The sequence below is a fragment of the Engystomops pustulosus genome, chromosome 7, assembly GCF_040894005.1.
Source record: "Engystomops pustulosus chromosome 7, aEngPut4.maternal, whole genome shotgun sequence".
In the NCBI taxonomy this organism is placed as follows: domain Eukaryota; kingdom Metazoa; phylum Chordata; class Amphibia; order Anura; family Leptodactylidae; genus Engystomops; species Engystomops pustulosus.
In genome coordinates, this window is record NC_092417.1 from 113113239 (window position 1) to 113139449 (window position 26211).

General features: G+C 48.1%; 1 protein-coding gene across 1 annotated transcript in view; it reads right to left on the reverse strand.

Moving 5' to 3' along the window:
• LOC140068935 (5-hydroxytryptamine receptor 3A-like) overlaps positions 1–26211 on the reverse strand; it is a 59076-nt gene that overhangs the window by 22798 nt on the left and 10067 nt on the right. Inside the window, exon 5 of the mRNA XM_072114285.1 lies at positions 20006–20115. Coding sequence (XP_071970386.1) covers positions 20006–20115 — 110 coding nt within the window. The remainder of the gene's footprint in view (positions 1–20005; positions 20116–26211) is intronic.

Consider the following 26211-nt stretch of genomic DNA (forward strand, 5'->3'; position numbering starts at 1 on the left):
CTTGCCAATTCTGAGCAATTTGTAGTGAGACTTGCGACCGCTGTGTTCTGCGCTTAGTGGCGCACATATCCATAGCAAAGGCCGAAGTGGCAAAATTCAGTAGGGGTTGGATTTCTATTAGGCAATAACTCAGTGTCATCTCATCTGGCATAGTAGTGTGCTTCCTTTGATACTTGGCTAGAAAATAGCCATAGGAGAATACAAACAGCTTCTTGAAGCCTACAGTAGCGTTCTATATATTTGATTTCTGGTTGATCTGCTGGTGGCTGTAGTTTCTGCAGTGCATGTACTTGCCAATTCTGAGCAATTTGTAGTGAGACTTGCGACCGCTGTGTTCTGCGCTTAGTGGCGCACATATCCATAGCAAAGGCCGAAGTGGCAAAATTCAGTAGGGGTTGGATTTCTATTAGGCAATAACTCAGTGTCATCTCATCTGGCATAGTAGTGTGCTTCCTTTGATACTTGGCTAGAAAATAGCCATAGGAGAATACAAACAGCTTCTTGAAGCCTACAGTAGCGTTCTATATATTTGATTTCTGGTTGATCTGCTGGTGGCTGTAGTTTCTGCAGTGCATGTACTTGCCAATTCTGAGCAATTTGTAGTGAGACTTGCGACCGCTGTGTTCTGCGCTTAGTGGCGCACATATCCATAGCAAAGGCCGAAGTGGCAAAATTCAGTAGGGGTTGGATTTCTATTAGGCAATAACTCAGTGTCATCTCATCTGGCATAGTAGTGTGCTTCCTTTGATACTTGGCTAGAAAATAGCCATAGCAATAGGATAGGATTGTTTGGTTTTAAAAACTCAAAAAAAAACAAAAAACACAAAAAAACACAAAAAAAAACAAAAAGAAGGAAAAAAAAAAAAAAAGTTATAACTCTCATTTTAAAAATGTTTAACCCGAGGGCTAGGGGTAGAGGACGAGGGCGGGGACGTGGGCGTCCAACTACTGCAGGGGTCAGAGGCCGTGGTCCTGGGCGGGGTGAGACACCACCTGCTGATGAGGGAGCAGGGGAACGCCGCAGAGCTACACTCCCTAGGTTCATGTCTGAAGTTACTGGGACTCGTGGTAGAGCACTGTTGAGGCCAGAACAGTGCGAACAGGTGATGTCGTGGATTGCTGACAATGCTTCGAGCAATTTGTCCACCACCAGTCAGTCTTCCACGCAGTCCACCCATGTCACCGAAATCCCCACTCCTCCAGCTCCTGCACCTCAGCCTCCTCCCCCCCAGTCTGCCCCCTCCCAGGAAAATTTGCCATTTGAACCGGCATACTCTGAGGAACTGTTTTCTGGACCCTTCCCACAGTCACAAACCACTTGTCCGGTTGCTGCTGAGCAATTTTCCGATGCCCAGGTTTTCCACCAGTCACAGTCTGTGGGTGATGATGACCTTCTTGACGTAGTGGAAGTGTGTAAAGAGGTGTCCGACGATGAGGAGACACGGTTGTCAGACAGTGGGGAAGTTGTTGTCAGGGCAGGAAGTCCGAGGGGGGAGCAGACTGAGGGATCGGAGGATGATGAGGTGACAGACCCAAGCTGGGTTGAGAGGCCGGGTGAACACAGTGCTTCTGAGACGGAGGAGAGTCCTCGACCTGAACAGGTTGGAAGAGGCAGTGGTGGGGCCAGACGGAGAGGCAGGGCCAGAGCTGGTGCATCAGCGCCACTGTCAACTAGTGAAGCTCCCGTGGTGAGGGCTCTTGCGGCGAGGGCTAGATCTTCAGAAGTGTGGAGGTTCTTTAAGGAAACACCGGATGACCGACGGACTGTGGTGTGCAACATTTGCCAAACCAGGCTCAGCAGGGGTTCCACCACTACTAGCTTAACTACCACCAGTATGCGCAGGCATATGAATGCTAAGCACCCCACTCAGTGGCAACAAGCCCGTTCACCTCCGGCCGTGCACACCACTGCTCCTTCCCCTGTGTCAGCTGCTAGTCAGCCCCCTGCCCAGGACCCTGGCACAAAAACCCCATCGTCGCCTCCACGATCCTCCACAGCATCCACCAGCGTTCAGCTCTCCATACCCCAGACGCTGGAGCGGAAACGCAAATATAGTGCAACCCACCCGCACGCCCAAGCCCTTAATGTGCACATCTCCAGATTGCTTAGCCTGGAGATGCTGCCCTATAGGCTAGTAGAGACCGAGGCCTTTCGCAACCTCATGGCGGCGGCCGCCCCTCGGTATTCGGTCCCCAGCCGCCACTACTTTTCCCGATGTGCCGTCCCAGCCCTGCACCAGCACGTGTCAGACAACATCATCCGTGCCCTGACCAACGCCGTTTCTGACAAGGTCCACCTGACCACGGACACGTGGACGAGTGCTGCCGGGCAGGGCCACTATATATCGCTGACGGCACATTGGGTTAACTTGGTGGAGGCTGGGACCGAGTCTGACCCTGGGGCTGCTCATATACTGCCGACGCCGAGGATTGCGGGGCCTACCTCGGTCCAGGTGTTTCAGGCCTACTATGCTTCCTCCTCCTCCCACCCCTCCTCCACCTCCTCCTCCGAACTACCATCCGTGGGCACGGCGCCATCAGTCGGTAGCTCTAGGCACAGCAGCAGTGCCGTCGCTAAGCGACAGCAGGCGGTGCTCAAACTGCTGAGCCTAGGCGACAAAAGGCACACCGCCCAAGAGCTATTACAGGGCATCACGGCGCAGACTGATCTGTGGCTGGCACCGCTGAACCTCAAGCCGGGAATGGTTGTGTGTGACAACGGCCGTAACCTGGTGGCGGCTCTGCAACTCGGCAGACTGACACATGTGCCATGCCTGGCCCATGTGTTAAATCTGATAGTGCAGCGTTTCCTCAAGACATACCCCAATCTGTCTGATTTGCTCACGAAGGTGCGCCGCATCTGTGCGCATTTCAGGAAGTCCAGCCCAGATGCTGCCACTCTCAGGGCAGCGCAGCGCCGCCTCCAACTGCCCGCTCACCGACTGTTGTGCGACGTGCCCACGAGGTGGAATTCAACACTGACCATGTTATCCAGAGTTTACCAGCAGCGCAGAGCGATTGTAGACTGCCAGATGTCAACTTCCACCAGAACTGGTAGTCAGGTCAGTCAGCTTCCTCAAGTCTACAATGAGGAGTGGACGTGGATGTCTGATATCTGTCAGGTGCTGAGTAACTTTGAGGAGTCAACACAGATGGTCAGTGGCGATGCCGCCATCATCAGCCTCACCATCCCGCTGCTTGGCCTGTTGAAAAACTCTCTGGTCAGCATGAAGTCGGAAGCTTTGCGCTCGTCACAAGAGACGGGGGAAGAATATTCCCTTGTTGATAGCCAAAGCACCCTGAGGTCTGTTTCTCAGCGCATATCGGAGGAGGTGGAGGTGGAGGAGGATGAGGAGGAAGAGGAGGAGAATGTTGGCGAGACACAAGAGGGGACCATTGTTGAGTCCTTCACTGTTCAGCGTGTATGGGCAGAAGAAGAGGAGTTGGAGGAGTTGGAGGAGGAGGAAATGGACAGTCAGGCCAGTGAGGGGAGTGAATTCTTACGCGTTGGTACTCTGGCGCATATGGCAGATTTCATGCTAGGCTGCCTATCCCGTGACCCTCGCGTTCAAAGAATTTATTCCAGCACCGATTACTGGGTGTTCACTCTCCTGGACCCACGGTACAAGCAAAATCTTCCCACTCTCATCCCTGGAGCGGAAAGGAGTGTGAGAATGCATGAATACCAGCAGGCCCTGGTGCACAAGCTGAAACAGTATTTCCCTTCTGACAGCGCTAGCGGCAGAGTGCGTAGTTCTGCGGGACAAGTAGCGAGGGAGAGTAGGCGAGCAGGCAGCTTGTCCAGCACTGGCAAGGGTACGCTTTACAAGGCTTTTGCCAGCTTTATGTCACCCCAGCAAGACACTGTCACCTGTCCCCAGTCTCGGCAGAGTAGGGCTGATCTTTACAGAAAGATGGTGAGGGAGTACGTAGCTGACCATACCATCGTCCTAAATGATCACACAGCTCCCTACAACTACTGGGTTTCAAAGCTGGACATGTGGCACGAACTGGCGCTGTACGCCTTGGAGGTTCTTGCCTGCCCTGCCGCTAGCGTCTTGTCCGAGCGGGTTTTCAGTGCAGCTGGTGGCATCATCACCGATAAGCGTACACGCCTGTCGACTGACAGCGCTGACAGGCTGACGCTTATTAAAATGAATAAAGGCTGGATTTCTCAGAATTTCCAATCTCCACCAGGTGAAGGAAGCTCAACCTGAATAATTGATCCACTCCTCCTCCTCCTCCTCATTTTCCTCCTTCTCCTCCTCTTTGTACAGTAAAGCAGAGGAAAATGGCTATTTTTTGACAGGGCCCACTGGCTCTTGCTATAGTACTTCATGCATTTAATTTTTCTGGAGGGCCACCTACCCGGTCCTCTGTTTGAAACAATTTTTGTGAGTGCCACATACAGGCACTCAATCTATTCCATTTTTCTGGAGGGCCACCTACCCGGTCCTCTGTTTTAAAAAATTTTTGGGACTGCCACATACAGGCACTCAATCTATTCCATTTTACTGCAGGGCCACCTACCTGCTCCTCTGGTTTGAACAATTTTTGGGACTGCCACATACAGGCACTCAATCTATTCCATTTTACTGGAGGGCCACCTACCTGCTCCTCTGGTTTGAAGAATTTTTGGGACTGCCACATACAGGCACTCAATCTATTCCATTTTACTGGAGGGCCACCTACCTGCTCCTCTGGTTTGAAACATTTTTGGGACTGCCACATACAGGCACTCAATCTATCCCATTTTACTGGAGGGCCACCTACCTGCTCCTCTGGTTTGAAACATTTTTGGGACTGCCACATACAGGCACTCAATCTATTCCATTTTACTGCAGGGCCACCTACCTGCTCCTCTGGTTTGAACAATTTTTGGGACTGCCACATACAGGCACTCAATCTATTCCATTTTACTGGAGGGCCACCTACCTGCTCCTCTGGTTTGAAACATTTTTGGGACTGCCACATACAGGCACTCAATCTATTCCATTTTACTGCAGGGCCACCTACCTGCTCCTCTGGTTTGAACAATTTTTGGGACTGCCACATACAGGCACTCAATCTATTCCATTTTACTGGAGGGCCACCTACCTGCTCCTCTGGTTTGAAACCTTTTTGGGACTGCCACATACAGGCACTCAATCTATCCCATTTTACTGGAGGGCCACCTACCTGCTCCTCTGGTTTGAAAAATGTTTGGGACTGCCACATACAGGCACTATCCAAATTAAATTGTCTCCATAGCAGCCTCCACACGTTGTCTCCATTGCTACCTCCAAAAGTCGTCCATATAGCTGCCTCCATACATCGTCCCTTTATCAAACGAGGTGTGTCAGGCAGAAATTTGGGTTGTTTTCATGGATTCCACATCAAAGTTGTTAACTTTGTCGCCACCCTGCTGTGTTATCCACAAAATATACTGGCAAACTTTTACCATTTAGGGATATTATTTCAGCGCTTCTTGCGCATCTGTTTACATTCCCCTCACCCGGCATATCCTAAACTTATAAGAACGCTACTACACTTGATCTTATACAAAAGGTTCTTAGAAGTGCTGTTTGGGGAGTAGCCTAGAGACAGGGGCTTGGATTGGCGAAAGCTCGCCTGGCAGCGGAACGCCAGCTCCATGCGCATCATGCGCTTCTTGCGCATCTGTTTACATTCCCCTCACCCGCCATATCCCAAACTTATAAGAACGCTACTACACTTAACTTGGTGCAGGCTGGGACCGAGTCTGACCCTGGGGCTGGTCATATACTGCCGACGCAGAGAATTGCGGGGCCTACCTCGGTCCAGGTCTCAAAGGCCTACTATACCTCCTCCCACCCCTCCTCCACCTCCTCCTCCTCCGAATTACCATCCGTGGGCATGGCGCCATCAGTCGGTAGCTCTAGGCACAGCAGCAGTGCCGTCGCTAAGCGACAGCAGGCGGTGCTGAAACTGCTGAGCCTAGGCGATAAAAGGCACACCGCCCAAGAGCTATTACAGGGCATTCCACATCAAAGTTGTTAACTTTGTCGCCACCCTGCTGTGTAATCCACAAAATATACTTGCAAACTTTTACCATTTAGGGATATTATTTCAGCGCTTCTTGCGCATCTGTTTACATTCCCCTCACCCGCCATATCCTAAACTTATAAGAACGCTACTACACTTGATCTTATACAAAAGGTTCTTAGAAGTGCTGTTTGGGGAGTAGCCTATAGACAGGGGCTTGGATTGGCGAAAGCTCGCCTGGCAGCGGAGCGCCAGCTCCATGCCAAGATCCAACTAACATAGTTTTAACTGCAGCACCTTTAATCTACTACTAGTTCACTGCCTCCATACATGGTCCCCTTATCAAACGAGCTGTGTCAGGCAGAATTTTGGGTTGTTTTCATGGCTTCCATGTTAACTTTGTCGCCACCCTGCTGTGTAATCCACAAAATATACTGGCAAACTTTTATCATGTACCGATATTATTTGAGCGCTTCTTGCTCACCTCCTTTGGTTCCTCTCTGCCACCCATTGGTTTGAAGCCTGAGTCCATTTAGGGTATGTCGCCATGCCACTCTCTAGCCTTCCGCTGCTGCCGCTGCCTCTGCATGCCGTCCCCTATAGTGTCAGGGTCAATTATTGGATGTTTTAGATGCTATCTAGCTTCATTCTGTCACTCTGTCATGGCCATGCTGTTGCCCATAATTTTGGCATAATGGTGCGATTAGGCAGCCTCAGAGGCATCCATGCATGCTGCCCCTGCTGTTTCCTGTCCATTTCCGTGGTGTTTCCATCCTTTTCTGAGGTTCCCAGGTGTTTGGCCAAGCTTCCCTGTGCAGAGCCTTGGTCCCCTTGAAAAATGCTCGAGTCTCCCATTGACTTCAATGGGGTTCGTTATTCGAGACGAGCACTCGAGCATCGGGAAAAGTTCGTCTCGAATAACGAGTACCCGAGCATTTTAGTGTTCGCTCATCTCTAAAAAACACACAAAAAAAACACCGTTGTCAGACAGTGGTGAAGTTGTTGTCAGGGCAGGAAGTCCGAGGGGGGAGCAGACTGAGGGATCGGAAGATGATGAGGTGACAGACCCAAGCTGGGTTGATAGACCGGGTAAACACAGTGCTCGTGAGACGGAGGCGAGTCCTATTCGAGAACAGGTTGGAAGAGGCAGTGGTGGGGCCAGACAGAGAGGCAGGGCCAGAGCTGGTGCATCAGCGCCAAATGTTTCACGTAGTGAAGCTTCCGTGGCAAGGGCTAGATTTTCTGAAGTCTAGAAGTTCTTTAAAGAAACACCGGATGACCAACGGACTGTGGTGTGCAACCTGTGCCACACCAGGATCAGCAGGGGTTCCACCAGTACTAGCTTAACCAACACCAGTATGCGCAGACATATGAATGCTAAACACCCCTCTCAATGGAACCAAGGCCGTTCACCTCCGGCCGCGTCCACCACTGCTCCTTCCCCTGTGTCATTTGCTGCCTCTGCTAGTCAGCCCCCTGCCCAGGACCCCGGCACAAACACCTCCCGGGCGAAAAACACATCTTCGCCACCACGATCGTCCACAGCGTCCACCAATGTCTCCATGCGCAGTGTCCAGCTCTCTATACCACAGACGCTGGAGCGCAAGAGGAAATACAGTTGCACCCATCCACACTCCCAAGCCCTCAACGTCTACATCCAAATTACTCAGCCTGGAGATGCTTCGCTATAGGCTGGTAGAGACCGAGGCCTTTTGCAACCTCATGGTGGCGGCCGCCCCTCAGTATTCGGTCCCCAGCCGCCACTACTTTTCCCGATGTGCCTTCCCAGCCCTGCACCAGCACGTGTCAGACAACATCATCCGTGCCCTGACCAATGCCGTTTCTGACAAGGTCCATCTAACCACGGACAGGTGGATGAGTGCTGCCGGGCAGGGCCACTGTATATCGCTGACGGCACATTGGGTTAACTTGGTGGAGGCTGGGACTGAGTCTGACCCATAGACTGCTGACGCCGAGGATTGCGAAGCCTACCTCGGTCCTGGTCTCTCAGGCCTACTATGCCTCCTCCTCCTCCCACCTCTCCTCCACCTCCTCATCTGAATTACCATCCGTGGACATGGTGCCATCAGTTGGTAGCTCTAGGCACAGCAGCAGTGCCGTCGCTAAGTGACAGCAGGCGGTGCTCAAACTGCTGAGCCTAGGCGATAAAAGGCACACCGCCAAGAGCTATTACAGGGCATCACAGCTCAGACCGATCTGTGCCATTCCTGCCCCATGTGTTAAATCTCATAGTTCAGTGGTTCAGTGGTTCCTCAAGACATACCCCAATCTGTCTGATTTGCTCACGAAGGTGTGCAGTATCTGTGCGCATTTCAGAAAGTCCAGCACAGATGCTGCCACTCTCAGGGCAGCGCAGCGCCGCCTCCATCTGCCCGCTCACTGACTGTTGTGCGATGTGCCCACGAGGTGGAATTCAACATTAACCATGTTATGCAGAGTTTACCAGCAGCGCAGAGCGATTGTAGACTGCCAGATGTCAACTTCCACCAGAACTGGTAGTCAGGTCAGTCAGCTTCCTCAAGTCTACAATGAGGAGTGGACATGGATTTCTGATATCTGTCAGGTGCTGAGTAACTTTGAGGAGTCAACACAGATGGTCAGTGGCGATGCCGCCATCATCAGCCTCTCCATCCCGCTGCTTGGCGTGTTGAAAAACTCTCTGGTCAGCATGAAGTCGGAAGCTTTGCGCTCGTCACAAGATACGGGGGAAGAAGATTCCCTTGTTGATATCCAAAGCACCCTCAGATCTGTTTTTCAGCGCATATCGGAGGAGGTGGAGGAGTATGAGGAGGAAGAGGAGGAGAATGTTGGCGAGACAGAAGAGGGGAGCATTGTTCAGTCCTTCACTGTTCAGCGTGAATTCTTGCACCTTGGGACTCTGGCGCATATGGCAGATTTCATGCCAGGCTGCCTATCCCGTGACCCTCGCTTTCAAAAAATTTATTCCAACACCAATTACTGGGTATTCACTCTCCTGGACCCACGGTACAAGCAAAATCTTTCCACTCTCATCCCTGGAGAGGAAAGGAGTGTGAGAATGCATGAATACCAGCAGGCCCTGGTGCACAAGCTGAAACAGTATTTCCCTTCTGACAGCGCTAGCGGCAGAGGGCATACTTCTGCGGGACAAGTAGCGAGGGAGAGTAGGCGAGCAGGCAGCTTGTCCAGCACTGGCAGGGGTACGCTTTACAAGGCCTTTGCCAGTTTTATGTCACCCCAGCAAGACACTGTCACCTGTTCCCAGTCTCGGCAGAGTAGGTCTGATCTTTACAGAAAGATGGTGAGGGAGTACGTAGCTGACCATACTATTGTCGTAAATGATCACACAGCTCCCTACAACTACTGGGTTTCAAAGCTGGACATGTGGCCCGAACTGGCGCTGTACGCATTGGAGGTTCTTGACTGCCCTGCCGCTAGCGTGTTGTCAGAGCAGGTTTTCAGTGCAGCTGGTGGCATCATTACCAATAAGCGTACACGCCTGTCGACTGACAGCGCTGACAGGCTGACGCTTATCAAGATGAATAAAACCTGGATTTCTCATGATTTCCATTCTCCATCAGGTGAAAGCAGCTCAACCTGAATAATTCTCATGCATGCACTCCTCCTCCTCCTCCTCATTCTCCTCCTCTTTGTACACTAAAGCAGAGGTAACTGGCTATTTTTTGCCAGGGCCAACTGGCTCTAGCTATTGTACTCTATGTATTTAATTTTTCTGGAGGGCCACCTACATGGTCCTCTGTTTTAAACAATTTTTTGGACTGCCACATACAGGCACTCAATCTATTTAATTTTTCTGGAGGGCCACCTACCTACTCCTCTGTTTTGAAAACTTTTTTGGACTGCCACATACAGGCACTATCCAAATTTAATTGTCTCCATAGCAGCCTCCACACGTCGTCTTTATAGGAGCCTCCAAACGTCGTTTTTTTATAGCTGCCTCCACACATTGTCTCCATTGCTACCTCCACACGTCATCTCCATAGCTGCCTCCAAAAGTCGTCCACATAACTGCCTCCATACATCGTCCCCTTAGCAAATGAGCTGTGTCAGGCAGAACTTTGGGTTGTTTTAACAGCTTCCACATTAAAGTTGTTAACTTTGTCGCCACCCTGTTGTGTTATCCACAAAATATACTGCCAAACTTTTATCACTTACCAATATTATTTCTGTTTACATTCCCCTCCCCCGCCATAACCAGGCCAATTGCTTATAAGAACAGTACTACACTTGATCTTATACAAAAGGTTCTTAGAAGTGCTGTTTGTAGCCCCCGCCTGCTTTGAAAATTATAATTTTTTCAAACTAAACGCTTCTGGCCCCCAGGTCCATTTTGGGTGGGGAGGAGCCGAGAGACAGGGGCTTGGACAGGCGAAAGCTTGTCTGGCAGCGGACTGCCAGGTCCATCCCAAGATCCAACTAACATAGTTTTAACTGCAGCACCTTTAATCTACTACTACCTTACTGCCTCCATACATCATCCCCTTAGCAAACGAGCTGTGTCAGGCAGAATTTTGGGTTGTTTTAACGGCTTCCCCATCAAACTTGTTAACTTTGTCACAACCCTGCTGTGTTATCCACAAAATATACCGCCAAACTTTTGTCTTCGACCAATATTATTTCAGCGCTACTTGCGCATCTGTTTACGTTCCCCTCCCCTGCCATAACCAGGCCAATTACTTATAAGAACAGTACTACACTTGATCTTATACAAAAGGTTCTTAGAAGTGCTGTTTGTAGCCCCCGCCTGCCTTGGAAATTATAATTTTTTCAAAGTAAACGCTTCTGGTCCCCAGGCCAAACAAGCTGTGTCAGGCAGAATTTTCGGGTGTTTCACCAGATACATAATGGAACTCGGCCCATCTGTCGTCGCCATGCTGAAGACCTGAAGTTTCAATAATAGCAGTGCAATATGGATGCCCCATACTGTCGCTCTTAATCATAGAACCATTTCCAAAAAAAATAGAACCGCTATGCTATTCCATTATTCCTAGATGAAATATTCAAACGACCCCACCTGCTTTGAAAATGATAATCTTTTCAAAATAAATGCTTCTGACCCCCAGGCCCATTTTGGGTGGGGAGGAGCCAAGAGGCAGGGGCTTGGAAAGGCGAAAGCTCGCCTGGCAGCGGACCGCCAGCTCCATCCCAAGATTAGGCAGCCTCAGAGGCATCAATGCATGCTGCCCCTGCTGTTTCCTGTCCATTTCGCCTCCACGATCCTCCACAGGGTCCACCAATGTCTCCATGCGCAGTGTTCAACTGTCTATACAGCACATCGTACCCTTAGCAATGAGCTGTGTCAGGCTACATTTTCGGGTGGTTTACCGGCTGTGATTTTCTGGTGTTTTATTTGGATAACTCATTTTGATAATGGATGCAAAGCTGTATGACTGAGTGTGCGCCCCCCCCCCACATGCCTCCAAATGTCGTCTCCATAGCCGCTTCCAGACGCCGTCTCCAGACGCCGTCTCCAGACGCCGTCTCCAGACGCCGTCTCCATAGCTGCCTCCAAAAGTTGTCTCCATAGCTTCCTCCACATGTCGTCCCCTTAGCAAACGAGCTGTGTCAGGTGTTTCACCAGATACGTTATGGAAGTTGGTCACTATGTCGCCACCATGCTGTATTATCAACTAAATATACCGTCAACCTTTTGTTCACATAGGAAATCACCTCCTTTGGTTCCTCTCTGCCGCCATAACCAGGCCAAAAACTGATACGTACAGTGCTACATGTTATCCTCTCCAAAAGGAATTTTTTAAATTGGTTTGAAGCCAAGTCCATTTGGGGTATGTCGCAATGCCACTCTTTAGCCTGCCGCTCCTGCTGCTGCCTCTGCATGCCATCCCCTATAGTGTCAGGGTCAATTATTGGGTGTTTTAGATGCTATCTAGCCTCATTCGGTCACTCTGTCATCGCCATGCTGTTGTCCATAATTTTGGCATAATGGTGTAATTAAGCAGCCTCAGAGGCATCCATGCATGCTGTCCCTGCTGTTTCCTGTCCATTTCTGTGGTGTTTCCATCATTTTCTGAGGTTTCCAGGTATTTGGCCAAGCTTCCTTGTGCAGAGCCTTGTTCCCCTTGAAAAATGCTCGAGTCTCCCATTGACTTCAATGGGGTCCGTTATTCGAAACGAGCACTCGAGCATTGGAAAAAGTTTGACTCGAGTAACGAGCACTCGAGAATTTTAGTGCTCGCTCATCTCTAATTATGATCCATCTAGTTCTCTGAGCTGAAAATGTGATGAGATTATCAGGATACAGTATTTACACTCACCGGCCACTTTATTAGGTACACCTGTCCAACTGCTCGTTAACACTTAATTTCTAATCAACCAATCACATGGCGGCAACTCAGTGCATTTAGGCTTGTAGACATGGTCAAGACAATCTCCTGCAGTTCAAACCGAGCATCAGTATGGGGAAGAAAGGTGATTTGAGTGCCTTTGAACGTGGCATGGTTGTTGGTGCCAGAAGGGCTGGTCTGAGTATTTCAGAAACTGCTGATCTACTGGGATTTTCACGCACAACCATCTCTAGGGTTTACAGAGAATGGTCCGAAAAAGAAAAAACATCCAGTGAGCGGCAGTTCTGTGGGCGGAAATGCCTTGTTGATGCCAGAGGTCAGAGGAGAGTGGGCAGACTGGTTCGAGCTGATAGAAAGGCAACAGTGACTCAAATCGCCACCGTTACAACCAAGGTAGGCAGAAGAGCATCTCTGAACGCACAGTACGTCGAACTTTGAGGCAGATGGGCTACAGCAGCAGAAGACCCCACCGGGTGCCACTCCTTTCAGCTAAGAACAGGAAACTGAGGCTACAATTTGCACAAGCTCATCGAAATTGGACAGTAGAAGATTGGAAAAACGCTGCCTGGTCTGATGAGTCTCGATTTCTGCTGCGACATTCGGATGGTAGGGTCAGAATTTGGCGTCAACAACATGAAAGCATGGATCCATCCTGCCTTGTATCAACGGTTCAGGCTGGTGGTGGTGGTGTCATGGTGTGGGGAATATTTTCTTGGCACTCTTTGGGCCCCTTGGTACCAATTGAGCATCGTTGCAACGCCACAGCCTACCTGAGTATTGTTGCTGACCATGTCCATCCCTTTATGACCACAATGTACCCAACATCTGATGGCTACTTTCAGCAGGATGATGCGCCATGTCATAAAGCTGGAATCATCTCAGACTGGTTTCTTGAACATGACAATGAGGTCACTGTACTCAAATGACCTCCACAGTCACCAGATCTCAATCCAATAGAGCATCTTTGGGATGTGGTGGAACGGGAGATTCGCATCATGGATGTGCAGCCGACAAATCTGCGGCAACTGTGTGATGCCATCATGTCAATATGGACCAAAATCCCCAAATCTCTGAGGAATGCTTCCAGCACCTTGTTGAATTTATGCCACGAAGAATTGAGGCAGTTCTGAAGGCAAAAGGGGGTCCAACCCGTTACTAGCATGGTGTACCTAATAAAGTGGCCGGTGAGTGTATATACACTTTCATTTACCTTCTGAACATTGCACTAGTATCTGGCACACACATAGAAAGAGAGATGAGGCAGATCAGAGATGGGAGATGATGAGATCCATGTGCAACACCCCTGCCAATTTATTGGCAAGGGGAGTAGTTACGAATAAGGCCCTCTACCTGTCAGGATCCATTTAGTGAGTCTGATCAACTCACCAAGGGATAATGCACGTAAGTATAAAGTAATCAGCATAAAGTATAAAGCTGTAGATTCTGCTTGAACAGGCAATAGTTGAGGATGGCAAGGTGGCTTAGTGGGTAGCACTTCTGACTTGCAGTGCTGGGGTCCTGGGTTCAACTCCCACCCAGATCAACATCTGCAAAGAGTTTGTATGTTCTCCCTGTGTTTGCGTGGGTTCCCTTGGGTCCTCCGGTTTCCTCCCACACTCCAAAAAAAAAAATACTGGTAGGTTACTTAGATTGTAAACCCCATGGGGACAGGGACCAATTTGGCATGCTTTGTGCAGCGATGCGTAATCTGTGTGCGCTATATAAATAAAGAATTATTATAATAGTTAAGTGGATGTGAGTTATTGACCAATGATGTTGCTGCAATGGTAACTTCAGTGTGATTGGAGAGGTGCTACCACCCGACCAGGAGAATAAAACACCTGTGCTGGGAGGAGCACAAGGTCCTTACTACCAGCTTTCTTGGAGAGCACATGTTCTTTTACCAGCAGTCCATACCACATGGTCTAATGAAGAGAGAGACAGCGTTCAGCACACCTTCAGTACTGAAACTTAACCTAATCCCAGGATCAAAGTCAGGAGACTCAAATCCAGAGCTGCATCATCCACAACTTGGACACAGCTCCATCCCAGCCTGCATCTACTACCAGGCTGGTGCACTATTCCTGAGGACCCTCTCCACGACCACTCCGGTACCAGAATCTGCTGTTAACCATTTAGGCCCATTGTCTGCTACCTGTTAAATAAAGAAACATTGCCTCCATCTGATCCCTGGATACGGCTGTTTACCACCACGGGCTTCCCCTTTCCATTACCCAGGGACTTATCTTACAGACACTTTGAGGAGAACTCAGGGAGAACCATGTACATCATCCTCTCCCTCCATATTTCTTGCACACAGCACCTGCTGGAGACCTGCCAGGCTGTAGGAACCTATACCGAGCACCGTGACATCAGCGCACCCTTGTCCACTACAGAGAGCCACTCTGGTATTCTAGACCCAGCTGCCTCTAGGCCCCAAGAAGAGGCTAGGTCCCGGTGGGGGATGTTGCACATGGGATGCATACAATAACACTCTCCAGCTGTGCTACATCTCAGCTACAAACACTGTTAGATATCATATGCCTCACTTCCCCCATATAAAGAACTTAACTGTTTGGAGCATGTAGCTCAGGATGTGATGTACTGTTTGTGGGCAGGATGTATGTGAGTGTGTATGTGAGTGTGATCTCATCCTGGAATGCAAGGGGAGGGGTTAGAGGCAAAGAGCAGAGAAGAGCTCAGCCCCACAGCCTCAGACAGAAAAGCAAGATGGCTGCCAACCCCGAAGTCAGAAGATACAGGGTCGGAAACCGGGGCAACTGAAATTGTGTACACCAGGACTGATAGAGACAAGTTGGAATTATATCAGTGAAATGCTGTATTCTTGTTAACAACAGTAAATTAGAGAATGTGTTATTTTGTTATCCTGAGTACATTCAAGAAACTTGTCTTTCAAAAACATGAGGATGACAGCTACTGGCATGTAGAAGTGTATTGCACGCAGTGGGTTTGTGATACAAATCATATGCTACACTATGGTTGTCAGGCTTACCAGTTTAATATAAATCTAAAAAGGAAATAGTGGTGAAGGAAAAAGTAAAAGTGAATTGAATGTTGTCTATACCATTAGGCAGTCGCCAATGAAATGACCGTACAATTCAATACATTGTTTAAAAGGGTTATGGACAGAGAAGATAAATTCCTCTTCATACCACGCCATGAATAAATTGGCTAGAGATGCACTGTGTTGCTTTTACTCGTCATGCATTCATAACTCATGATTTCCAAAATGCAGCCTCCTCTACATACAAAGTTTTGGCTGTGGAGAACTAACCCTGGGAACATGTTATCTGCCGTCTGTTCACATATAGTGAACTAATACAGTAGACCTTGTACCCTGCCCCACTTTTTCATAGCTACCATGTCAATAGATGATGCACAAGCCTCTTTCCCCTCTTCTCTGAGTAAGGCTACATTCACATTGTTTTTTTTATTTAATATATACTTAGCATATATGCTAGAAACACTTGCAGTGTATACACTGAACATATCCATGGGCATATATTGGCAGATGGAGACATCCTTTTTGCCTTCGTCTGCACTGTAAACATTGTATATTTTAGAATACAGGATACAGTCAGGGAGGTCCCCAGTGATGTAACAGTCCATAAAAGGACAGTTACATCATGGAAGGAAAACCCTGAACTTCTGGTTATGTTCACTCATCCTCCTGCTTTCAGGGAACAAGATGATGTTTCCCCTTTGTTTATGCATTCAGTGGCATAAGTCCTAAACTTCCATTGTAAGAGTATGTTGGGAATCCTCCTGACATATCCTTACAACTGAGACAACATGATGTGAACCTAGTCTTACACTAGCCTTACAGAGTCTGAGGAAGAGATATATTTCTTTTATCTATTGACACTGTGTGACATGGGAGAGGAAAGATTTAGCAGGGAGTAAATGTTACAAATGGAGGGCTAGTCATGGCTGAAGGAGGGGAGCAATGCGACCTGTGGGAGTTTGTAACAGAGATTCACAGTCTGAATTTTACCCTGGCGGAATAAAGGTAAAATACTGTATATACTTGAGTATAAGCCGTCCCAAGTATAAGCCGAGGCCCCTTATTTTACCACAAAAACCTGGTAAAACCTACATTTTTTTGTATCAGACGAGTTTGGGTTTTCAGCACATTGTTTTGTGCTGAAAACACAACTAGGCTTATACTCGAGTATATATGGTAATTAGAGAGACTTTGCTCTCTAGCCATCGATGGAAACTGCTTGGCACTGATTAGTGTATTCCTATTGGTAACATTATTTTAGCCTCTTTATAAAGTTGGTAAAGGTGTACACCGTCTTTAAGGTTAACTCGAAACAGGCTAAATGGGTTTTATAAAATTACACGAAAATTATCAGTGCAGTAAAGAAAAAACAGAGAACCTTATTCATTAAAAATAATGCATAATGCATTAAAAATAAGAAAACTACACTTAGGGTACCTCTTCATCCATCCAGCACAGTATTTCACTTATTTGTATTCTGTTAACTGCTGCTCACTATTGTTTCAGAAACTGCATGGGGTGTGGGCAAGGCTTATTGAAGGGGGGTTGGCACTTTGTGCATAAATTACAGTTTCTGTTGCACATAGGGCAGAAAATATGCTTAATTTGATATGAAGCATGTGCCTCATACAATTCACCATCTTTCCAGCACACAGAGAATCAGTACTCATGTAGGAAACACAGGGCATGAAAGACAGGGCATGAAAGAGAGACACAAAATGTTGAGGATACACAAAGACATTTTGACCCTCCAAACATTTTCAAACGTGCCACTCTTCTCAGCTATATCTGCCCCTATGTTACCCTCTTTCCTCCCACATACCCTCATATAGTCACCCCCATGTTTCCCCCTCTACCTATACATTTTCCCCCATGTTTGCCCCTATCCTCACACTGATCCTCATACTCATTCGGGTAGCAATTCTGCAATAATGCTGTCCTCAAGTGTTGTATAACTAAGTTTTTCACCGACAGTAATCTTGATAGGCATCCATTGTTTGAAGTTCTTGGGGGACATGTATCACTCCTATTGCTTCCTTTTTTGTTTTTTTTGTGCGACTTTTTGAGTGACTTTTTACAGTTTGTGACTTTTAAGGCACAGAATCAAGCAGCATTCCAAAGTTAGCTACCTCAAGGATTTAACCCCTTAGTGACCACCCATTCAGATTTCTCCGTCGGTCACTAAGGGGTCTTAGGGTAGGCCGACGGGTTTCTAAGGGAACCTAAGGTCTGCACAGGCTACCTGAGCAATGCAATGCGTCCCCGTGAATCCGGGGACCTAATGAATATGCAGATGCATAGGTTGATACTTCTAATGCATGTTATTGCAGTGCATTAGTATGAACTAGTGATCACATGATCACTAGTTCATATGATAGTAATGTGAAAATAAAACAGTAAAAAAAAAACACAAAAAATAAAAAATTAATAAAAATGAAAAATAACATTTATAAAAATGTCCCAAAATCCCCTAACACATATAAAACAATAAATAATTAAAAAAAAGTTAAAAAAAGGAAAAAATCATGTTGGGTATCACAGCGTCCCAAAATGTCCAATCTATAAAGATAAAAAAATGGTAAATCCCTGTGGTGAACCCCGTAATGGAAAAATGCGCTCAAATGTCTGAATCAGCACACATTTCACAACACATAAAATACATAATAAAAAGTGAAAAGGTTGCACAGTCCCCAAAATGGTAGCAATGAAAACCGGAAAAAATGACACCTTAGCCAACTCCATACTCCCACGTATGAAAAAGTTATTGGAGGCAGAATATGGTAAATGTAATCTTTTTTTTTTTTTGGTACATAAGTTTTTAATTTTTGGTAATATAATAATAACATTGCTCCAGAAGAAACAGTGTTTGGCGAAATCCAGGGTCGGACGGTTGTATGAGGCTGATGTCCCATTTATGCTATATGCGCATTTTTATTTCATGTTTGTAAGTAGATCTTTTTATTAAACTTTCATCTGCAAGATATACTACACGATTTGTACATGTATTTCTTCAAGTGGTCCACTGTGGTGAATGGTGGAAACAGAGGAAGAATCTTATCGTGTTGGCCTGAATGATGGGCTATTCTTATTGGAGGATCTATGGATTTGTGCCAGTGAGAGAAACAAATGATAAGTGAAGAAGACTGTTTGAAATATCCTTGAAGGAAAGCAAAACAGTAAAAAACATTTGGAGCTCCGGTCAGATAAAAAAAATGTAAAATTATTATTTTTATGTGTTTTTACGGTTGGGATGTGTTATTAATTTCTGGATCAGTCCTGGACTGTTGTGAAGCTCTTTGAGTGAAGAGTGCAGCACGCTATCATAGGAACGTCGAATAATAACAATAATTCTTTATTTATATTGCGCCTACAGATTACGCAGCACTGCACAGAGCTTGCCAAATTGGTAAAATCTATTAACACCTAATAAAACCTATGTAAATTTAGTATCCCTGTGATTGTACCAAAGCAAAGAATATATTAGAGATAGTATTTGGAATTTGAATTGTATTTCCACTTCCCAGTACAAGGGATGGAATATAATATACCGTCACTAGGAAGAACAACTTGTTATACAGAAAATAAGCCCTCACACAGCTCTGTACATGGAAAAATAAAAAGTTATTGATTTTTGAAAGTGGGGAGCGCTAAACAGAAAGTAAAATGTAAAAAGCCCATCAGTGGCATTGGGTCAATATGTCAATATGCCCCCTATACCACATGATAAAAAGTTTACAAATTCTGTGGTATGAAGGTTTGTGGTACATGAGGCCACGTTCACACATGGTATTTTAGTTACGTTTGGAAACACAATCCAAAGGCTCCACTGGTGATAACATATTTTGGTATAAATTAATAACCGGATAAAGTGACACATGCTGGTTTTAAAAAAATAGGTCTTAGTCATCAAGGCGCAAATGAGCTTAGTCACTAAGGGGCTAAGGCAGTGTGACAAATTTATCTTTTTAGCCCAGATGTTTGTTCAACTTGTGAGACTTTTCTGCTTGGAATTGTCCCATTCTTGCGCCTAATAAGTTACAAAACAAAGCATGCTAGACCCAGACTTACTTTTGCAGCTTCTATTTGGGACTAACCACAAAACGTGAGTAAAGTGAGACTAAACAGGCAGCTTATCACATGTATCACAAAGCGGAAAAAACTTAAGAAACATTGCAAAGATTAAATAGGCCAACTTCAAGAAACTTGAAAAAGTTGAGTTGAGTGCTTGTCAGGACTAATGTCAGGACAGCAGCCGATGTTTATGCTGCAGGGGGCCGTTGGGTAACCCCCTTAACTCTGTCTTTTTAGATGCTGGGATAAGCCACTATTGCAGCAGTCAAGGGGTTTAACTACTGTGAATGTAGATTTCTCCATTCAGGGCTGATCCAGCAGGTACCAGCCTGCTGACAGCCATCTTGCACAGATGATTATGCAGATACAGTTACAGTACCAGCGCAATCATCAGGAGGAGTATATTTGTACTGATACAGGAAATGATTGCTAATCAGGGTGATCATACTCGCATCCCGAATGTGTTTCATAGTGGTCAGGTAAACTAGGAGTAGAATTTGGGTTTGGAATACATTTATTTAGTGTCCTATATGTATTGCACATTATAAATATTAAAAGGAATATCCTAAAAAAAACTTACATTTCATAAACATAGATGTCTGGCTTCCAAAAATGATCCTTTGTCAAAGAAAGATAACCAATGTCACAATATTCTGTTTTATTCCATTGTATAAACTCAGTATCCCAGGCCTGTGACGAAAAAAAAACTTCATGTTAACGTCATACGTTAAAGGCAGGTTCGGGACAAGGGATTTTGGTCAAACAAAGTTGTGCCCCCACCCAACTATAAAAAAACAGATTCAGGAGAAAAATAAAATGGTGCTGCCCTCCATAACAACTCGTAAGAGAGAAATACAGTATCATTAACAATTAAGGCCAAGTAATAAATATAGCACTCATAAAAATGTGCACCTCCAGTGAAAATACTGCACACATAAATATGTACCTAAAATGAATATACTATATAAAAATATATACAAATATGTATGTATTTATAGTATATTCATTTTAGGTACAAAAAAATTACTTGGCCTTAATTGGTTTGTATGTATATATATTTATGTATATATATATACATATATGTATGTATATATATTTATATAGTATATTCATTTTAGGTACATATTTATATGTGCAGTATTTTCACTGGAGGTACACATTTTTATGTGTGCTATATTTATTACTTGGCCTTAATTGTTAATGATACTGTAGCAGTTGTCCTATTTATAAATATATACATACCATCAATGATTATACCAAACAGATCTTCTTATCTATGGCCTCTTTCCTTTTAGGCACAAATCATAGAAAGGATAGAAAGATTTCTGGCATTGTTATTACGCACTGACACATAGAATGATAGATGAGACAGATCAGAGATGATGAGATGCATGAGATACCTATTGCACAGAGGCTGACAGACTTTTACACTGTCAGCTCTGCTACATATCTGTTCTCACAGATATGTGCCTTCTAGTGATGGGAATTACGGCTTTTTTTAGTGAGCTGGCTCATTAGGCTCCACTCACTAAGAAGAGCCGGCTCTTCTGGCTCCTGAATGGCTCCCTACTAAATATATAATAGGGTGCCACAGGCCAGTCAATCACCCCACACCACTAAAAGGGGGCGTGGTGAGCCAGTTAAGGGCAGAGTTAAACTCACCTGCTCAAGTTGTTCGCGAATGACACATTACTAGTGCCTGCCTGAAAAGCCCGTAGGCACATAGCCGTTGGGCTAGTGACTGCATGCAGCCCTAGGGGTCACTAAAAGTTCAGTGGCCTGTCCCCTTGCAATAAGGGGTTAAGTTGGCTACGTGACTAGGGGCTGGGATAATTGTAGCCACACCTGGTGGGCTGGGACTTAGTTTTTATAAGGGGGCTGGTGTTTCCGCTCACCCTCTTTTCCTTGAAGAACTTTTATCGTTGAAGAAGTGTTCCTGGAGAGAGTATGGCCTCCGATGACGCGATCCGGCAGCGCCTGCGGGACGAAGGTTCCGCCTGGCTGGCCTCTTTGTTGGCAGAGGCTCAGGCTGGAGCGTCGGCGTCGCCTCCTGCTCCAGATGTTCGGCGATCCGGTAGGATTTCGCGGCCGCCGCAGCGCCTGTCTCCGTCGGCGCAGGCGGCCGCGTGCGACACTTTAGTAGGGCCCCCTGCTAATGTTAGGCGGAGCTCGCGGGGAGGAGAGAGGAGTCTCCGGACTTCATCCCCCCCACGCCGGTGTCGGCTGCGTCTGTCGCAGGCCGGCGCCGGCTGCCTTTAGTTAGTACTGCCACCGGGAGGCGGGGAGTTAAGACCCCCGCTTCCCGCGTGGCTGCCTCGGGTCGCGTAGCAACCAGCACCGCGACCAGCGCCAGGGTGTCCCGTACCCCCGTTCCCCTGCAGCGTGCGGCCCTAGTTGACAGGCCAGGCATGGGGGCAGCTGGCTTACATCTGCCCACCCAGACCCCAGCCTCGGCCACTAATCCCCTGCCATGCCTTACGGGTAGAGATCATGCTAATCCATTTCCTCCCTCCTCCATAGGGGTTGCTGATCTTGAAGACGCCGCTTCTGATGAGGATTTGTTGCAGAATGATTTGCCACCGCTTGACCCCCATACCTTGGTGGTCCCTCCCCCTCTGGTGGCTCCCATGATGGCTGGGAATCTGGGACTGGGTTACATGCTTGCCCAGGGTCCGCCGCGGGCCCCGTCCGTTACATCCAGGGCCGGGTCGGGTCGCAGTCGGCGCTCCGTCTCCTCCGGGCGCCGGGCGGTCTCCCACTCACGGTCTGAGAAAAGAAGACGTCGGCGTTCCCGGTCTAGCAGATCCTCGTCCAGGTCCGAGTCCCCCCGCTCGTCTCGCCGCGCCTCTTCTGACTCCTCCAGATCTCCATCGCCAAAACGCCGTCATGGCGGCAGCAGGTCTCGGCACGGCTCAACTAGCTCCCTCCGGTCATGAAGGGATGCGGCTCAGACAGCTCCAGCGGCAACGGGTGCACCAGGGTTGTCAGCAGTGATGCCTTCATCGTCCACTGCGGTTGGTGAGTCCGCCTGCTTGCAGGCCTGGGGTGGGTCGGGTTCTGACTCTGCTATTTTGTCGTCTATTAGATCAATTTTAGGGTCAACCGGGGGGACGACTCCTGTCGCCCCCCGGGTGAACGTTCAGGAAAAACCTACGGCAGAAGCCTCAACATCTACGTTCACCCCAGTGGTACCCGACTTTAGGGATACCTATTTCTGTGGGGTTTCCCCCCTCGGCTCTCGTCTGTCCGAGGACACTAAGGATAAGATTTATCGCAATGATTACATTTATATGTGGTCCTTGGTGTCCGTGGATTCGGTGACGGTCGACAAGGAGCGCCGTTTCGAACGTGGTGTGGAGCGGAAGGCGAAGGTTGCTAAGACTTTTAATAATTGGATTCAGGCGTTTGCTGTGCTTGGTTGCGTAATCACTCAGAAAACGCCTGAAAAAGCCCCCCAGCTTTTTGTTTACTTGGACATTATTTTTAGCACGTTTCGGTCCCACGGGGGTTCCGCGTGGTGGCAGTACGATGAGGAGTTTCGGAGGCGGCTGGCTCAGAGGCCCGAGGTCCGGTGGGACTCAAAAGCCACAGATGTGTGGCTTCGCCTGATGACTAATACGAAGCCCTTTCAGCCGGCCGCCTCCTCCTCCTCTTTGCCTTCCACTCCAGCGGGATCCCTTGGGCCGGGGGCGGCTCGCAGGTCGGGGACATGCTGGATGTTCAATGACGGCCACTGCCGTTTCTATGGATCGTGCAAGTTCAGGCACGAGTGCTCTAACTGCGGTGGAACTCACGCAGCCATCCGCTGTTCCAGACCGGCATCTGCGCACCCGCGAGCTCAGGGTGTTGGTAGAACGGAGGACACCGGTTCGCATCAAAAAGATGTTGCCCTGGTTAGAAATGTACCCCAGGAGAGCGGAAGCCGCGCTACTTAGGACGGGTTTTACTTTCGGTTTCTTTATACCATTCTCCCCTAGCAACTTCCCTGTTTTTTCAAAAAATCTTAAGTCCGCTTTTGAGTTTCCGGAAATTATACGTTCAAAGATTGACAAGGAAGTTGAGTTGGGGAGAATGGCCGGCCCTTATTCGTTGTTGCCCTTCCATAATTTGCGGGTTTCCCCCCTCGGGGTGGTACCCAAAAAGGAGCCGGGAAAATTCAGACTTATCCATCATCTATCGCATCCTCAGGGGGCCTCGGTAAATGATCGTATTGGGAAGGATTTGGCATCGGTAGCATATGTATCGTTTGATAGGGCTATTGATCTGGTCCGCGCGGCAGGGCAAGGGGCATTGTTGGCGAAGTCTGACATAGAATCTGCGTTCAGGCTGCTGCCGGTTCACTCCGATTGTTTTCATTTATTGGGTTGCCAGCTGGACGAGAAGTTTTATTATGATATGTGCCTCCCTATGGGTTGCTCTATCTCCTGTTATTATTTTGAGGTTTTTAGCACCTTCCTGGAATGGGTGGTAAAACACGAAACTTCCTCCACGCTGGTAACTCATTATTTGGACGATTTTCTTTTTGTCGGGCCCCGGGGCTCTGGCCATTGCGCTTACCTGCTGGCTTCTTTTCGTTACCTGGCGCAGCATTTTGGGGTGCCCCTGTCCGCAGAAAAAACTGAAGGACCTTGTACGGTTCTATCCTTTTTAGGGATTGAGATTGACTCTGTCGCTATGGAGTTTCGACTGCCGTCAGATAAGTTAGCTAAGTTGCGCGTAGCATTGCAGGTATGCTTGGCGAGCCAAAAGGTGTCGTTGCAGCAGGTCCAGTCGCTGCTGGGTCTGCTGGTGTTTGCTTCTCGTGTTATGCCCATGGGTCGGGTTTTCTCCCGCCGCCTCTCGTTGGCTACTGCGGGGGCTCGGGCCCCTCATCATCGGATACGCATGACGAAAGGGATGAAGTCAGATTTGCGGGTATGGGAGGTTTTTCTAGCCGATTACAACGGGCGGACCTGCTGGCGTGAGGCGGAGGTGGTTAGCCCTGATCTTCAGCTGTACTCCGATGCTTCAGGGGGGATGGGTTTCGGGGTGTTGCTGGGTTCGGCATGGTGTGCGGAGCAGTGGCCTACGCATTGGAAAGACCGGGGGTGGTGTGTTAATCTAACTTTGTTGGAATTTTTCCCTATAGTAGTGGCGGTGGAGTTGTGGGGCAACCAGCTGGCAAATAAGTCGGTGGTCTTTTGGACCGATAATATGAGCGTTGTTCATGTAGTGAACAGCCTGTCGTCATCTTCCCTCCCGGTGTTGTGCTTGTTGCGGCGTTTTGTGTTGCGGTGTTTACAGTACAATATCTCCTTTAAGGCGCGACACGTCCCCGGGGTTGATAATAGGGTAGCTGACGCTCTCTCACATTTTCGTTGGCAGGTGTTCCGGTCGCTTTGCCCTTTGGCGGATGCGGAGGGGACCCCGTGCCCAGGTTCCCTATGGTCAACCCTGGAAGCCAGCTTCTACCGTTGATCCAGTCTTCACTGGCCCCATCTACGTGGTCCGCACATGGTAAAGCATGGCGGGAATGGTGCGAGGTGGCGGGGGCGGGGTTCGAGGTTGATGCGGGTTCCCGGCTAGATGTTACCATGCGTTACCTGGAAAAATTGAGGTCCCAGGGTTTGTCTGGGTTGGGGGCGCAGCGGCGGCTATCGGGCATTGCCTTTTTCTTTAGACTGCACGGTTGGGCGGATGTTACGCGTAGCTTCTTTATTCGGCAGGTGATTAAGGGGTGGAAAAAGGAGGCGGTGCGTCGGGAGTCGTGTCGACCTGTCTCTTTTTCGGTTTCGTTGCGTTTATTGCCTGCATTGGAATGCGTATGTCGGGATCATTTCGAGACACAGTTATTCCAAGCAGCTTTTGCCATCGCCTTTTTCGGGGCCCTTAGGGTTTCCGAGTTGGTTCCTCCAAGTGCGTCCAGGCCAGGGGGGCTCCTGTATGAGGACGTTTCGGTCTCCGCCGCGGGTTTACGGTTCCGTATACGGCGATCAAAAACTGACGTTTTTGGTCGCGGTTGTTGGGTGGCCTTGCGTCCTATGGGTGGTTTGGCTTGCCAGGTGTCGGCAGTGCAGAGGTTCTTGGGTGTAAGGGTGGGTGGATCCCAATTTCTATCGCATGCGGATTGTTCCCCACTCACGCGTTTCCAATTCTCTGTGGTGTTTAAGAAGGCGCTTGTATCTGCTGGTCTTCCACCGGGCGAGTTCGGCACGCACTCGTTCCGGATTGGCGCTGCGACTACTGCTAGCGAATTGGGCTTATCAGATGCTGAAGTCCAGAGGATAGGGCGGTGGCGCTCCGACTGTTTTGCTGGATATATTCATCCTGACTTACTGATTGATTGATTTTTCCTTCTTTTAGATTCCCGCCCTATTGTATGGATTCTGGGTCACTCCTTTATTTTCTGGGCTGAGCAGAGGGCATTGCTGCGGCCAGGTGGACGATCCCTCGGCTTCTACGACGCAGACATCCGCTGGAGGGGAATCAAGGGTCTGCGTTGGCTGCAGGCGTTACCTGAATTAGTCGATATTAGTCGTTACTCCGGAGCCCCTTCCATACTGGTTCTGCACTTGGGGGGCAATGATCTTTGCTCTGTTCGCCTGGGTGAATTGATCTCTTTGATACAGTCAGATTTGGAGAGGTTTTCTTCATTCTTTTCTAAATTTGTTTTAGTTTGGTCCGAGATCATTCCCAGGGCTATATGGGAGGGTGCGAGAGACGCAGCGGGGGTTGAGAGGAGTAGAAGGTTGTTAAATACTAAGGTTTCCCGTTTTGTAAGAGAGAGAGGCGGAGTGGTTGTAAGAC